At 53.3% G+C, this 16,857-nt stretch overlaps 1 protein-coding gene across 6 annotated transcripts in view; it reads right to left on the bottom strand.

Moving 5' to 3' along the window:
- LOC131588352 (protein CEPU-1) overlaps positions 1 to 16,857 on the bottom strand; it is a 354,322-nt gene that overhangs the window by 134,703 nt on the left and 202,762 nt on the right. For 3 of the 6 annotated variants that reach the window (XR_009279558.1, XM_058857163.1, XM_058857164.1), the window contains exon 1: positions 1,946 to 2,199. Coding sequence is in view for 5 of the 6 variants with exons in the window: in XM_058857163.1 (XP_058713146.1) it covers positions 1,946 to 2,112 (167 nt within the window). In the remaining variant the exon portion in view is untranslated. Of the gene's footprint in view, positions 1 to 1,945; positions 2,200 to 3,003; positions 3,343 to 6,246; positions 6,316 to 16,857 lie in introns of those variants that run through there. The other 3 variants (XM_058857167.1, XM_058857166.1, XM_058857165.1) reach the window with 3 other exon arrangements.

The raw sequence follows: 16,857 nt of genomic DNA, 5'->3' as shown, positions 1-16,857 counted from the left end.
CTGGGACTGACCCAGGGATGCAGCCATGTCCCACTGCCTGCTGGGCCAACTGCTCCCACCTCAAACCAGCAGGAAAACACCTCCAAACGCCCAGGCAAAACCACATTCCTGCACCTCCCTGTCACCACAGCAGAGCACCGGCGGTGGCAGCAAGCCATGAATTTCCAAGAGCAATTCCCGCTCCAGGGGTGGGACAGCAGGAATGTCACTGGCACAGTGGGAACAGCACCCTCACAGGCTGCACATCCCAAAGCCCACGGGCCCCTCTCCTGGGGCACGCCTGTATTGGCGAGGCACCTGCCAAGGGGCATGGACATCCCTTGCCACCAGCCCAGCTCTACAGGGATGCACCTATGGCAGCCCCAGGATGGTGACACAGGGCTGTCCTCCCCCACCCAGAGTCATCTCCCAGAGGCAGGATTTGTCTCCTTCCCATGAAGCCTCCCTGACAGAAGAATCCCTCCTGCTGACTCACCCAAGCTTCCCTTTGTTCTCCTCCAACACCAGCGACCACCCAGTGCCAGGGCAGAGCACCTCCATCCGTGGTGTGGATCAGGATCTACACCCAAAACCCTGTTCTGGCCCTCACCAGAGCCTCTTCCCATGAGTTTGCCGAGCACCCACCCAGCTGCTGCCATCCCCTGTGAGTTTCACTGCCCAGACCCCCAGTAACCCAAACCTCTCCCTCTTTGACAGCGAGATCTGTAGGATTTTTGGCATTTGGGAGAACACAGCGGTTGAGGAAAGAAAAGGAGCTACTACTTTTTAAAGCCAAGCTCAAATTCCTAAACAAGACACTCTGTCCTCCAGCCTCTGCCACCCGTTTACCAGCCTCTTTGCCCAGTCGTGCCATGACACAAAACAAATCCAGAGGAATGGCCACAACACAGCTCCCACCCTCCCAGGAGCACTCAGGGACCGTGGGGGGACACAAGATTTGGCTGGGAACAACTGAGTTGCAGGAAAATTCCTGCTGAAATTCCTCCCAGGGCTTTTTTTCCTGCCCTGGCTTGGCCCCTCTCCAGTGGCTGGCATGAAGCAGGAGTGCGGTGTCACGGCACACACCCAGCTGGCCCCGCAGATGTTGGTGTCACCTATGCACCGCTCCGGAGGAGCAAAGTGGCTCCCGAGCATGCCGGAGTTGCAAGCGCCGCTTCCCAGAGCTGCAATTAAAACCTGGCTTTTGATTTTTAATGTCCCTATCAAACATCCTCTGGGATGACTGCGCCCATCTGCTGTGAGGACAGGGAGGAGTGTCTGGGCATAAGATGTCCCAGAAATTGCGCTGAGCAAAATTACGGATTCCTTGGCGGCCCCCAAACCCCTCGGATCGCTGCTGCAGGAGACAGGACCCTGGTGCAACGCCCAGCCCCCATCTCTCCCCTTCTCAGGGAGGCAATGCTGCCAGGGAGCAGCAACCCCTTGTCTCTGGAACGAGGGGATTTTAAAGGAGTGGAGCATTCACCTGTCCGGAGCCAGCCCCGTCCTACACTTCCCTATTCCAGCAGGTCTGGACATGAGAAAAAGGCACAAAGCCACACCAGGGGGTCAACAACTCCCCCTTTCCCCAGGCTGGGTCTGACATGGACGAAGACACCCCAGGCACTGCACTCCAGGAGCAGAGCAGGATTTATCTGCACCGAACACAGCCAAAAGTGCCCGAGCCATGGTACCGATATTCTCTACTGCTGTGGGGCAGGGCGCCAAAAGGGAATCACATTCCCTTATTTTTCATCCCCCATCAACTTTCCCAAAGACAACCGGGAGGGCTGAACCCAAGCCCAGTCCCCCTGGCACTCCAATCTCTCCGCTCGCTGCCCGGTACCATCCTGTACCGCCAACCGGCACGGCGCATCCCCCGCGGGGAAACTGAGTCACATCCCCAAAGTCACCACGCAAGCAGGACCCCCCCGTCCCCCCAAAGCCCCCGTGCAGCTGCTCCTACCTGAGCGTGGCGCTCTCCCCTTGCCGCACTGTCACGTTGTCCATGGCTTTGGGGAAGGTGGCATCTCCGCTGCGCACGGGCACTCCTGCGGGCACAAGGAAGAGCAGCCTGAGACAGAGGACGACCAGGCACCTCCAGGGCAGGGCCAAGCACCCACCGACCCCCATCCTGGGCAGCGGGGACTTTTCCAACAGGCAAAAAACACACCCGACAAGGCGAAAAGGGGGAAGGGGTGGGTGGAGAGGAGGGATGGGGGGGAGCAAAACCACCGGGGCGAGCGCTGCGGAGCTCCACGGAGATCAGGAGAGCCCCCGGCAAGGCTGGCTGCGAGCGCTGAGCCTGCCGAGCGGCATCGGAGGGAGTCCCGCTGTCCTCGGGCGAGGGAGGAGGACGGGAGGGCCGGGGGGAGGAGGAGGAAGAGGAGGAGGAGAAGTGGCAAAGGTGCTGGGCGAGCCGGTTCTTCGGGCAGCAGTCCGAGGCTCACTTGGGCGAGGAGGCGCCGGGGGGGCCCGGCTGTACCCCACTCCCGCACGCTTGTCCCGAGGCGGGGGCAGTCCAAAAACCAGTAAAAACCCCAAAAAACACCCCCGAGGCGAGCTAGCAAAGGTGTCCAGGCGCAAGAAGGCACAGCGGGCAAAAGCCTTCGGGATGCCCTGCAGCTCCTCTCCTCCCGCCCCGCTGCCGGGGGGCTGGTCCAGGATGCCGGGATGCAGGATGGGGATGAGCGGGCGGTGGGATGCAGAATGCGGGGATGTCAGGCTGCCGGAGCCCCTGGCTGGCCTCAGCGGCGGGCGGGGGGTGCGCGGGGGGGCGGCGGCGGCAGCACCCCGGCCCCGGCCGGCAGCATCCCCGGGGTTGTCATGGCAGCGGCTCCAGCGCTGCCCGGCGCCTCGGCTCCCGCACGGCCCGAGCCCCGCACACGGGCGGGCGGGAGGGCGGCAGCGGGGCGGGATGCGCAGGAGGACACGCACATTAACCCCTGCCGCGCCGCGCTCTTCGGGGGGGATAACGAGACCCCCCCCCCCCCCTCCTTTCTCCTCTCTTCCCCCTGCGCTTACCTGCGTCCCGCAGCCAGCGCCGCACAACTCTTCCCCTTTTGCCCTCCTCTACCTCTGCACCTTCCCCAAGACAGGCGGCAAAGTCGCCGTGCAGGAGGGGAAACTGAGGCACGGGTAATATTCCCCCCGCTTCCCCCCCCAGCCAGGTGATGATGAGGAGAGGCAGGAGCGTGTCCTCCTGGTGCCCTGCACCTCACAGGCACAGCGGGAGCTCAAGTGGCAAATTCCTCCCCAGCCACAAGCACGGTCCCCGCGTACTTTTTATCAGCTCATAATTTAACAAATATCACATTTGCTTATGCCGGGTAATTCCTCCTTCCCTCCGCTAGTGGCTAAACACATTAATATTTCCAGGCACAGTTCCATGCTGGTAAAAAGGTGCTGGGGAGCATCCTCAGAGCAGAGAGTCCTGGAGGCAGCAGTCAGATCACAGCTTTTGGGGGGCTGCACCCCTCAAACCCCTCAGCTGCCGCATCCCAGCCTCAGGGAAAAGCAGATCTCCCCCGCTTGTTGTGCCCAATGATTCCTCGCTTTGCCTTATCCAAAAATCCTCCCTCCATTCCCCCACCGTGTGCTCGGCAGCTTTTGCACGGCACCAACACGGGGTGGGTTTTTTTTTGTTGTTTTTGAGTTCGCTGCTGGCAACCTGAGCTGGATTCCAACTGGTGACCTAGATGTGAAAGGATCCATAGCCCGTTACTAATCCCTGGAGTCTCCGAATCCCCTGTAAACTACTGCTTAATTCACTAACTGTGCTATTTAATCTCTAAAACATTATGAGCTGTGCCGGGCAGAGGAAACACTCCATCAAATAAAGCTTTATTATTATTGTGCATGCTGACTGGTCATACGAGAAGGGGATTGCTCTGCAAGTCTCTCTACTTTTTCCTTGTCTGAAGGTTCTCTGCTCCTTGAATTTAGCGCTGGTGGGACGTGCTGCCTCCAGCCCTGTGTTTTCCCAGAGGAAACGGCAGCTTTCCCCAGCTCTTGGCAGAAGGACTTTAATCCCTGCAGTGAACTCGGCTGTCAGAACTGGCAGGAGAGGGGGGGAACTCTGCATTCAGCGGATCCTTTGGGGCCACAAATTACATGGGAGGGGTCTCTGAAACCTCACTGCGTAAGGAGAGACCGTCAGAGGCAGGGGAAAAGGCTCTGCCCGGGGTTGTGTCATTGCACCGGGGTGTACAAGGCAGCCAAGAATAAAACACACCAACCCTGCTGATTGCTGAGGCATCCAGACACCCCTGGCAGGACGGGGACCCCGCTGCGATACCTGCAGGACCACCACACAAGAGCTGGCTCTTTATGGGGCCGCTCCTTTGAACGGGCAGAGACCAACTCCTGTGTCAGCAAAACCAGAGGGACTCCAATAACCACAGCCAGTTAACCTTTTCACACGGAATTCAGCCCCGGATCGCCAGGAGCATCTTAAATTACGAGCACAAAAAACACCTCCCTGCATTGAAAACACGCGAGGCTGGGGCAGATGTGACCTGCAGAGCTGTTTCAGCCCTTGCCAGGCTGAATTTGGCCCACTGTTAGGAGATCATCAGCAGCATTGTTTGAAAATCCCAAGGAATTTACATCCAATATGCTCCTGCATACTAAAGCCCGGCAGAATCCCTGGTCTCCCTCCCTCTCTTGCATACATACAATGTACATATAAATCAGCCTGTCACAGCTCGTCTCTTTTCTGACAGCTGTAATTGCTTCGGACTATAAAAATATCTATAGACAATAAACACAACGCGGGAAAACAGCAAAGAGAAAACCAAATCAAGGTTCCTTTAAATAATTCAGTTGCTCCAGCGGCAGTGGAGCCAGCAACCGAGTCCAGCTGTGCAGGTTCAGCAGCGAGAGAAAGAGAGCTTTGTAGCCTCCTCTGGGGATGAGAGAGGCTTTTTTCCTTCACTGCGTTTTGACCACAGCAGCAGCAGAGTTTGCTGCACACGGGCTGAGCCCATCTGAGCACCAAACAGCCTCTCGCTTTCAACTTTTTCCCTTTCTTCCCACTTAGGTGAGAGTCCTTTTTTCCTCATGGCGAGCAACAGGCGGGAGACAAGCGGAACGAGGCGAGCGCAGCACACTCGAGGTGGATCTTCATCTCCATCTCACCGCTCTCCTTCCCAGCAAGGCTAAAGGCTCCCCTCTCCTGGCAGAGACCACAAACAGGGCAGCACAAGCAGCAGGGGCTGCAGCGAGAGGGAAGGATGGAGCCAGAGAAGGATCTGCCCCGTGGGAGATGGCAGCTGCAGGGGAGGATGCTGAAAGCCGGGATGAAGAAGGGGTTAGAAGCAGCAAGAACCTGTGGGTTCGTTTCCCAAAGGAGCGTTTCTATCGATAGCTGGGCAGGACGAGATTCAGAGGCACAGCAGGGAGCAAATCAGTCCCAAAAAATGTCCCACGGGGACGAATGATGGCATTGGGATTGCTGCAAGGGACCCCCACTCCTCCTGCAGGGACCCTCCCGGCAAACACCGCCCCAGTCTCGGGCTTTTCACACAAAACCAAGCCTTAAGCAGCTAATCTGCAGATCTGACTGGTCCCAAAGGCCGATAATCAGATGCAAATTTGCAGTTCAAGTTCCTCTATCAAGGGAAACAACGACATTGCTGCATTTTTTCCTTCTTCCTCCGAAATACCCAGCTCGGATCTATGTTTAATTTTATTGTAGCTGCTTGCAGGTCCAAGTTAAAGATCCTCCCATCCTACAGACCTGTCTGCAAACCTATATCCATACAATCCTACACCTCCCCACACAAGTGGATTTCATTCCTGGAGAACAAAAAACTACTTTCAATAAGTAGGTCATAGCAAGGCAATTCGTACAGCCAGATTTGCCTTTTAATTCCTTTTTTCCCTTTTCAGGGAGTTGATAGATGGCAATCTATAGCCCCAAAGTGGAAATTTATTTTTAATCTGAAATGGCCAAATATGATCAGAAACATAATTTATGCTCGAGACATTCTCGTTCCTTCCAAAAGAAAACACGATTTTATAACGCCAGCCGTGCTATCGCACACCACATTATTCTCCAATAAGCTCCGAGTTGCACAAAAAGTGCTTAATTTCCTTGGCATTAGTCAGGTGAATGACACACGAGTCCGGGAGAGTTTTTCCTGAATAACCGCAGAGCCCTCCGTGTCTCCAGCCATTCAGCGGAGCCACAAAGGCTCCAGCTCCGCTCATTTATCCCTTCGTTAATTGTGGCCCCAATTAAAGAACAAAGATTGCGAGCCTTACTTGGCCGGAGCCTTTTTGAGCCCTTCTCGCCCCAAAGGAATTCCCGCTCCCAGCTGGAGAAATCTCCTGTTCAGGGCTGTTTCTAGGGCAGATTTTGGAATGCAAGCAGCATCCTCATGGGCGCTCAGCCCTCTCAAGCAGGGGCAACCAGCACCCTCCTCACCGTGTTTAAAAACAACGCAGGAGACCCCATTAATCCCTGCTAGAACTGCTGTTAATATTTAACTGCAGTTTAGATAAACGTACAGTAACCATCCTATTAAATTTAAATAAAAAGTGCTTTTGGGAGCCTTCCCCTAAAGCCACGCTGCCCTGCTCTGCCTGCACTTTGCACCAAGCGCCTCGCAGTAAAAAAAAAAAAAGGAACATTTTGTTTGCCCTTTAAAAAACTGCTGGGCTCGGGTTTGTCGCTTGCTCTCATCGTGCTCGGGGACTTTGAAATTTTCAAGCATGAATTAACTCCTTCCAAGGCTGAGCTGCAAAGCCAAGGGGCTGGAGGAGCCAGGGAAAGGCACCAAATCTGTCCCAAATTGGTGCTGCAAACCCAGCACAGGGCTGATCCCCCTGCACCCTCCCACCTGGTAACCCAGAGGAGGAAAAGCAAAGCCAAAATGCCCCACACAGCCCTGCCAGCCCTAATTCTCAGCAGTATCCTTGAGATACTCAATATCTCATTGCTGGCAGTGCTCAAAGCCTGGGCTGGTGGAAGGTGTCTCTCCCCAGGGATGAGCTTTAAAGGTCCCTTCCAAACCAAACCATCCTGGGGTTCTCTGCATTTTCCAGAGGGGCCAGGCAGTGCTGCAGCTGGGATTGAACATCAGGAGGGTGCAAAGCAGCCCTCAAGGCCTCACTTTTCCCTTTGGGTTAGGTTTTTACATCAGCCCATCCTGGCACAAACATTTATGAGGTGACACCTCTGCAGGTCCAAATTCTGCATTAAACTTCTTTGCAGAGAGTTAAAAAACTGATCAAAGAGCCACCAAGCCATGGTGGCACAGTGAGAATTATGAACTAAGACTGATCCTTGGTACAAATCAACATTGATTTTACATAAATCTGTTTCTCATGGCTTCCATGTGAGGTGATGGTGCTGTATGAACAGCCCAAAAAACTTCTTTGGTACAGGCTCTGCATGCCCAGCAGTGTTTGATCAGCATGGCTCAGGTGGCAGGGACAGTGATGATGTGGGATAAAGCCATTATCCATCTAATGGCATTTGATAAGTGCATGATATTAACCCAGAGTGCTACAACTCAATCCCTGCAGTCAGGGGAAAAGGGAAAAAAGCTGAATAAGCTGAAAAGCAAAGCCAGACACTCCTCAGGTCTCACTGTGGATATTTGGGAGCTCCAGCACAGCCCCCTTAAATGTGAAAACACAAGGTTCTACCACTTCTGAGTCTCTGCTCACAGTCTGGGGGCTCTGTGCAGGATAACTGTTTGGAAAAGCAGCTCCAAGAGTTGCTGTGCCTACTCCTGGGGTGGTCCCAAGGCAAACACACTGAGCCAAGCTTTCCCCAGCCCATCTGGATATAACACACATCCTCAGCTGCAGGGAGCAGCAAAAAGCCTGGCTGGTTCACCCCCTCCAGCTCAGTTTTCTCCCAAACCCTTTCTGAACAGAAAGCTGCTCAGTCCCTACCAAAGCAGGGGAATCAGACAACAGGGGAGGAGCACGTACCTCAGTTTAGATGACCACATGCAGCAAAAAGCAGATATTAAGGGCAGAAACCCTGAAATCCCTTTTTTTAAAAAGCACTGAGTGTGCTCTGCTGTGCTGGGTGAAAGCCCAGCCCACTGCCAGGTGTTCTGCTTCCTTGGAATCGGCCTCTCCTGGAGCTACCGATCTCCCCACTGCCTGCACCTGCCTCCAGACTGGGACCAGTCACCTCCAAACCAACCTTTCCTTTCTGAGTCCCTGCCAGCTGCTGCCAAAAATGGGCTTTTTCCCATTTTCACCTCAAATCAGCACCTTTGCAGCACCCATCTTTTGCCAGCCTGCTTCCCTGAAGTTGCCAAATTGCTCGATTTTCCTTGGGAAAAGAGTTCAGGCTCGCGGCTGTCTGCCTGTATCAATTTGAGTTTTGCCACTGGTCCTCTGACCCTCACGGCTCTCTGCATCCAAGAATAATATTAATAATAGTCCTGCCGTTAAGCAAGACACTTGGTTTGAATCTGAAGATTTTGAGAAATGATCTCATAAATTTAATTCCCAGGGTACCATCTTTGAGCGTTAACAGGCACAGTCGCCTCTGAATTCTGGGAAATGAGCATAATTACATGGAGATCGACAAGGCACAAATGCCAAGAATTCTGTTAACCTTTAATACTGCAAAAAAACTCTCCCCTTGTAATTATCTCTTTCCTTTGTCTTAAATGTTACTGATGAATATTTAGTGGGATAAGCAAATAAAAGGAGGCTGAGGGGTGCAAGGAGGTGCAGTTCCCTGTGGGATAAGTCTGAAACCTCACAGAATGATTGTGGGTCAGGGTAGGATGGGAGCCCAGGTCACAAAACTGCTGCATGGGACAATGACACTCCCGTGGTGACACACAGCCATGGCAGAGCCAGCAGAGGGCAATTTGAGTTACACCAAAATCCAAATTAATTCCCAGCACAGCCTCACATGCACCTTCACCCAGAGTGATCCCACAGCCCCCAGTGGGATGGGTCCAGCTGCTCTTTCTCCAAACAGGACTTTGTCTGGGAATAAAACTTCCCAGGTGAAAAACACATCACCTTTCAAACATCCTCCCTAGGGCTGCAAATGGCACTGCCCTCTTGCTGCACATGGAGCCTGATGGAAAGAAGATTTTCTCCCGGTGTGAACTGCATTAATATCTGTCAGAGCTCTGGCATTTCTGCCTATAATGATGAAAAATAAGTGCCGAGAATGTGGGGTGCTCTCAGCATTGCCTCCCTCCCTATGAAGTGAAATTAGAAGCAGCTGCTCCTGCTCCCGTCCTCTCTACAGCCCTACAACATTATCTTGGGAAGATTATTTGGGAGATGGCGTGGGGATAAGGGAGCCCTGTGACCTATCCGTATTCCAGTGGTGCTGTGCTGCAGACAGGGCTCAGCTCTCCCCTCCCCAGAGCTGGAGACTGCTGGAAAGGTCACTTTCCTCTCTTAATGTCGTGTCAGAGCCACTGCTGAGGGAGCAAGGGAAAGGAAAAGGCACATCTCCCCCACTGGATGGAGAAAACCCAGCTCCAGCAGGAGGTGGCTGGGCTCTGACCACACCAAATGCTTTTGGAGCACTGTCCAGGAGCTCTGCAAGAGGAGGAAGGAGCTTTCTCCTGGATTTGAAGTTGCTGCTCTCAACCACATCCCAAGCAGCAGCTGGACCTGCTGATTTGGGTGGGCAAGGATGCAGTGAATCCTGTGCAGTGGAGGAGAGGGATTGCAGCACACCCCTGTGCTTGTCCCAAAATACTGATGGCACTGGGGACAGAGAATATCCCACCCATGATTGTGCCAGTCCCAGATCCCAAATTTACCAAGACTTTCTGGGCCACTGAGGTTGGGAGCTAGTCCACCCAGAAACCCCAGAGTGTCACCAGAGAGGCTGGAGCAGTCACAGAGCAAACTTTCCTTCCAGCCTCAAGGCCAGACCTTCACCCATTCCCTCCTCCCTCATTCAGGAGGGAAGAAGCCGAAGCAGTATTTATTCACAGAAGACTGGGGAGAAAAATGAAAGGAAAGAAGTGAGTTCATAAAGTCCAACACCTCCCCTCCTGGGAGGGCTTTGCACTTTTTGAGGGGAGGAACACTGTCCTGGCCCAGAGCTGTGAGCAGCAGAGAGGGCTGCAAACCTCCCTGAGAGAGGTGACACCACCTCAACCACCTCAGCCACAAACACCTTGGACCTGGGGACTTGGTGGTTCCAGCCAGCTCCCCCAGTTCCTCCTGATCTCAAAATGTGGCAGATGTTTTCTCTCTCCCTTTCCCTTTCCCTTTCCCTTTCCCTTTCCCTTTCCCTTTCCCTTTCCCTTTCCCTTTCCCTTTCCCTTTCCCTTTCCCTGCCTTCCACTGGAGCGAGGTTTCTGGTCTCCAAGCTGCTTTTATGCCCCTTTAAAAGGTTATAAAAGCTGTCTTTATATTCCAATAAAGGGATATAAAAACAACCTTTTTTGCAGTTCAATAAATGTGGTTAACTTTTCCCCCCATTAATACTTTTTTGCCTCAATGCCATGTGCACGTGTGGGCTGCTCCAGGAGACGGAGGAGGATGGGGCTTTGGGCATCACATCCCAAGGCAGGAGACAGCAGAGCATCCAAAGGGAGAAGGAGCAAGAGGTGGTGCTGGGGGCACCAGGCAGGTCTGATGCCAAGCAAAAGACTGGCATCATAATCTGAACTGCTGCCCAAAAAGGAGAGATGAGGATATAACCTCACTGGATACTGTGCTGGTGCATTTACTCCTAAGAAAATACCTCCTGGAAGCAGGTGTGAGCTCAGGGAAGGGCTGTGCTGTGGCATGAGAAAAATTCAAGGGATGAACTCTAAATCAGGGGGTAAAGGGTTGCCCAGAAGGGTTTTACCTGTCCTGGTAAAGGCCCGTGGATGTAAGGGATGATGAACTGCAGCCACCCTGGTCCCCATCCCTGCACGTGCCACCTCTCTCCTGGGTGACAAGGGACAGGTCACTGCCAACCCCCTGCTCTTGGCAATGTCATTTAGACCTTACAGGCCGTGGGTCAGGGATTGTCCTGTCCAGGGCAGCAGTGCCACATGAAGCCTGACAGGTCCCTGCTCCCTGTGCAGCCTCCAGACACGGCTCTAATTGTTATTTACCGTTTGTGCAGCCATCCCGTGGCTTGCCATCCGTCTTTCTCAAAAGCGTCCTTTTCCTTGGAAGAGGATCTAAACCTGTCCTGCTGCTCGTCCAACAGCCTCTCCAGGCATTAAAACAAGGAGGTTTATTATTTTTGGTGACAGCCTGTTCTGCAAGGTGAACACAACTCGTATGAATCAAAAAGACTTGGATTTCATACATCATCCCCCAGCAGCACCAACGTGAAGGGCAGGAGGGGTTTGGCTGCCGAATGCAGAGCAGAGCAGGGAGTTTATTGGTGCTGATCTATCGGTGCTGGGGAGCCTGTGGGGTGCTGGGACCGTGCTGCTGGAGGGAGAGGACTGGGGGAGATGTGAGTCCATAAATAAGGCAGGCTGGAGAGAGCAGCTACCAGGAGCTGGAGTTGAAGGCAAGCAGCAAGGCAGTGAGAATCTTCCCACATTCCCACTCTCTGACCTTGCTTCTCCTCTTCCTGCCCCTGCACAGGTACTGTGGGATGGGGACCAAGCTCTGACTGGGGCAGATGATCTTATTATCCAGAATGGTTTGGGTTGGAAGGGACCTGTCACCATGAACACCTTGCACTGTCCCAGGTTGCTCCAAGCCCCATCCAACCTGGCCCCAGACACTGCCAGGGAAGGGGCAGCCACAGCTTCTCTGGGCACCCTGTGCCAAAGCCTCAGCACAGCCACAGTTTGGAATTTCTTCCTAATATTCAATCTAACCCTGCCCTTGGCCGAGGGGCTCCTTGGCCTCACCATGCTCCCTGTCCCAGCTCACTCCATCCCACCCAGGCTGAGCCCTCCCTGCCCCCTCCAGCTAATTAACACAGCTAATTGCCTTTGCCAGGTTCCTTTCTAAGGTGGCAGGAGAATGAGGAAGGTGAAGGGAGAGGGTGAGCATCCAGGGCTCCCTGGGGAGGTCAGGAGCATTTACAGTCCCTGGCACAAGAAAATCCATACTCATCTTGGCTCTGGGAGGCAGGGCTGCCCTCCCACACTCCTATTAGCAATTCCCAATCATCTTTTATTAGGCCTGCATTGATTTGCTGCTCATTTCGGTGGGAATGAAGAACTAAGAGCCTCAGCCTGGCCTCAGCTGAGGAATCCAGGCATAGAGCTGGAGCAGATCTTGGGGGATGCTGACCCGGGTTCAGCTGTGCCATTGCACAGCAGCAGCAGAGCTGTCCTTAAAAACAGCCTTTCACATCCCACAAAGCTGGTGAGCAAGAAGGATCGAGGGCAGGAGGGTCTGAGGCTCTTCCTGGTCTGTATTTAGGGTGCTCCTTTCACACTGGGGAGGGGAATATTGTCTAGCAGGGATTCCTGGCAGAATTCACCTGGATCCCACGCTCCAACCCCAACCCTGCAGAGCAGCTCGGGCCAGTTATCACCCCCTGGGAGAAACAGTCTCCTACTACTACTGCAGTTTCCAAGCCAACATTTCCATGTAGCTTGTGAAACACAAATTCTGTTAGGAATCATCTGAATATTTTGTTCTAATAATGCCATAACACCAGCGTACCCATTAGCACATACACGGAAAGGAGTATTTGAATATCAAAACAAAGCGAATTTACAGTCGTTTTTTTCTCCTCCTGGCAAAGGCATCACTGCTAGTTATCAGTTTCCAACTGTTTGCACCACAGCTTTTCCATGTGTGTCCCTGCTGTCATCAAACCTGCTGCTCCCTGCACCCCGTGTCCTGAGATAACCCGAGATGTGCAGCCACGGCTACAAAAGGGCCTGGCAGCCCCCGGGGAGGAGAAGGGCTGGGAATGACAGGGTGGCACAGGAGATGGTGGGAGATGCAAATCCCCATCTGTGTGAGCCACAGAAAAATCCCTCTGCACCCAGCAGCTCCACCTCACGCTCATAACACATCACAACACCCACCTCACCCCATTATTGCTCTCCCCTCACCCCATCAGGCACCCACCTCATTCAGTCATGGCAACACCTCATCCCATCATGGCAACATCTCATCCCATCCCTATGGCCACCTCATCCCATCACAGAACCATCTCATCCCATCACAGCATCCATCTCCCCATCACAACACCCACCTCATCCCATTATTGCTCTCCCCTCACCCTATCAGGCATCCACCTCATCCCATCATGGCAACACCTCATCCGATCCCATTTTCCACCTCATCCCATCACAGCACCCCCAGCACCCCTTCCCAATGCCCATCTCATCCCATCACAGCACCCATCTCATCCCATCCCAATTCCCACCTCATCCCATCACAGCATCCACACCATCCCATCCCAATGCCCACCTCATCCCATCACAGCACCCCCAGCACCCCTTCCCAATGCCCATCTCATCCCATCACAGCCCCCATCTCATCCCATCCCAATTCCCACCTCATCCTATCACAGCATCCACACCATCCATCCCAATGCCCACCTCATCCCATTATTGCTCTCACCTCATCCCACCACAGCCCCCACCTCATCCCATTATTGCTCTCACCTCATCCCATCACAGCCCCCATCTCATCCCACCACAGCCCTCATCTCATCCCATCTCATCCCATCATGCACCCACCTCTTTCCATCACAGAACCAACCCCACCCCACCACATCCCCGCAGACTGAGGTGGGGGGATGTACTAAAAGCCACGCTTTTGCAGCATTTAGAGTTAATTAAATGCATTTTTTTTTAGAATGCCCCTGCATTTAGAAAGCCAGAGCCACTCTCTAAAACACCCCAGGAAATATGAAGCCAGGAGAGCGGATTCAGAGGAGAGCAGCTCACAACGCCTGCGGTGAGGCGGATGAAAGCCCAGGGCTGTATCCTTGGATGTGCCTCACTTCAGACGGAGCAGGAGGAAATTCAGACACTCTTAAAATTCTGCCCCAGATCTGCCAGCACAGAAACTTTCCCTCTGCTTTGAACCAGGCAAGCGAATTCTCTCCCCGGGCAGCGGCTGCCTCGGGGCAGCGTGCGGGGGGCGATGGAGGAGGGTATCGGATATCAGCAGGGTCCAGCCCGGCTGGGGGTGGCCGAGGTGATGCTGCAGGAGGGACTGTCACCCACCCCGGTGATGCTGGGGCTACCCAGGATCCTGAGTAAACCAAGGATAAACTTCACCACCAGGAAAAAAAAAGGGTTTGTATCTAGGCACGTGCTCTGGTGCCAGTCACAAACATGCAAGGAGCAAACTGGGTCTGATCCAGAGGGTCTGAGAGCAGCAGCTCTTCAGCACTGAGTCAGACCTCGCTTTACTTAAGGATCCACTGTCCACCTTTCCCCCCTTCTTGCTTTTTTCCTCCCTGTCTACCTCCAGGGAGATGAAATCTGGAACCCCATGAGACATAAAGTCCTGTAAGGAATGCTCTGTTGGATTCCCCTTTCCCTGCCCATGGGTGGATGCTGGTGTCACACAGCAGACAGAGGTGCAGGAATTCTGTCCCACTCTGAAATGGGGCTGTCACAGCCCTCGCTGGCACCCGCCGTGCCATTCTCCTGGCATCAGCGCACAGCTCACAAACAGAGCACGCCAAATTCCTCCCTGGGGGAGCTTAATTAAAGTCAATGATGGTACATCAGGGATGAACCTGGCCCACTGGCCTGAGCTGGAGTCCACAACAAGTCCAGCTGGCAACTCAGAGGCAGCAGGAAGGATCCCTGGCACCGGGAGCAGCACTGGGAGCTGTGGTCGGCATTTGCGAGTGGGAGACAGACTCAATAAACCCAGGGCTAAGTAAACCAGATCTGTAATAAATAACAACCAGCATTCCACCTCTTCCAAGTGCTATGGAGATTAGCCCAAATTGTCCTCTCAAACCCCATGAGCAGTGGGGACATTTCATTAGCCCTGTTACACTGACAGGGAAACAGGCACTGGGAGCCTAATAATAATAAAAATCCATTATGTCACAGTGCTTGTTGTCTGTGTATCCCAGCTAACAGCTCCAAAAGGCAGGGAAATGGCTGGGCTGGTTTTACCAGAGTCAGGGGGATGGAAATGTGCAAGGAGGGCAGTAATTAGCTTCAGGTCACTCATCAGGATGAAGTTTGCTGAGTGGTGCCACCAGGCCTCATCCAGGCTGGGCTGAGGGGCTCGAAGCTGCAAGCAGGATGGATCAGGGAAAATGCTGTTCCACAGCTGCTGACTGGAGGAGAATCAGAGAATCCAGAGGATCCCAGAATCATTAAGGTTGGAAAAGCCCTCCAAGATCATTGGAGTCCAACCTGTGACCAATCCCCACCTTGTCACCCAGCCCAGGTGCCATGTCCAGGTGTTCCTTGGACATCCCTCCTGGTCAGCTCCTTCCAATGCTCAACAACCCTTTCCATGAAGAAATTCCACCTGATGTCCAACCCGAACCTCTCTGGCACAGCTCGAGGCCGTGTCCTCTTGTCCTGTCCCTTGTTCCCTGGGAGAAGAGGCTGATCCCCACCAGGCTGCACCCTCCTGTCAGGGAGCTGTAGAGGGTGAGAAGTCCAACCTGTCTGCACCTGGACAGAGGGATCTGGGCAGCTCAGATCCCTCTGCCCATCCAAACCCATGCCAACAGACCCCAGGGAGGTCCCACCAAAATTTCAATGTGGCTTTGTGCTGAGCTTGAGGGGTGTGATTGCCCAGCAATTGTGGTGTGATTACACCACAGCTCTGCTTCCCACACCTGCAATTTTCACTCTACTCCTACAACTTCAAGGCTCCATGGCCGCAAATTAATTAAAATGTAAGTGCAAAAACAGTGGTGCCGCTGAACGTTAAAAACACCCTTCCTTGGTGACCTGGAAGCCAATGCCACAATTTTGGAGATGGGGGTAATGCTAAGAGCTGAAATGTAGTGAAATTCCAGTTATAGGGACAAGTGGGAGGTGGTGAGGTTATCCAAAAGCTTTACCAAGATGTAATTACACCGTATTCGTCAGGTAATTACAGCCCTTCTATTATATGCTACAACTCTGCGTTCCATGCCTAATCCCACGAGGTAGATTCAGAGGGATAAAAGGCAGCAGCAACACACTCCTGACGGCTGCAAGGAGAAATGATGGACGTGGACTGACAGGGACAGCAAAAGGAGAGGAGGTAGGGATGGAAATGCTCCAGGTATGCAGAGCAATCGCTCACATCCAGAGCTGCCCAACGTGCATCCCCACCCTCTGATGCTCCAGGGATTCACACCACGCAATGGGGAAGAGCCAGGCTCGGCTGCCTGGGATCTATTGAGCAGGGAAAAGCATCCATCAAAAGCCAATCTGCTTTTGGAAAGCAGAGAAAGAGGTTACTCCGGATTAATTTTTCACTTCCAAAGCTTTATGGGGAGTTCTGAAAGTGTCAGGTCACGACGCTTCAATATTTTCTGAACAAGAAGCTCGAGCGCTGGTTCCAAACTCCTCTGTTTGGGTTGTCAGGTAATTTGTACCCAAACATTTCAATTAAAATTTTCTGTTGGCTCATCTGTTTGGGTTTTTTCCTCTGGGGAGAGAGATGAAGGGCTTGGAAGTTTTGCTTATTTCCCAATTTCTGTCATTTTGATGCCTCATAAGCTACTTCAGGGTTGAACAGGAAGGTGAAAAACCTAGGAGCCCATTGCAGGGAGAGCACCCAGCCCTGGATGAGGTTCCTGCAGCCCTTCCCCTGCCCTGTGGCACATCTGAGTGTCCCAGGGTCCCCAGGGGATTTTTTTCTGGCAGCAGGGCACTGGTGGAATCCCATCCCTGGAGGAATTTAAAAGCTGTGTAAAGCTGGTTAAGCAGTGGGTGTGGCAGCACTGGGGAAATGGATGGACTCAGTGATCTTACAGGGCTTTTCCAACATAAATAATTCTCTCCTCTCCTCTCCTCTCCT

This window comes from Poecile atricapillus, chromosome 25 (genome assembly GCF_030490865.1).
Source record: "Poecile atricapillus isolate bPoeAtr1 chromosome 25, bPoeAtr1.hap1, whole genome shotgun sequence".
NCBI lineage: Eukaryota > Metazoa > Chordata > Aves > Passeriformes > Paridae > Poecile > Poecile atricapillus.
This window is presented reverse-complemented; position numbering and strand designations above follow the sequence as displayed.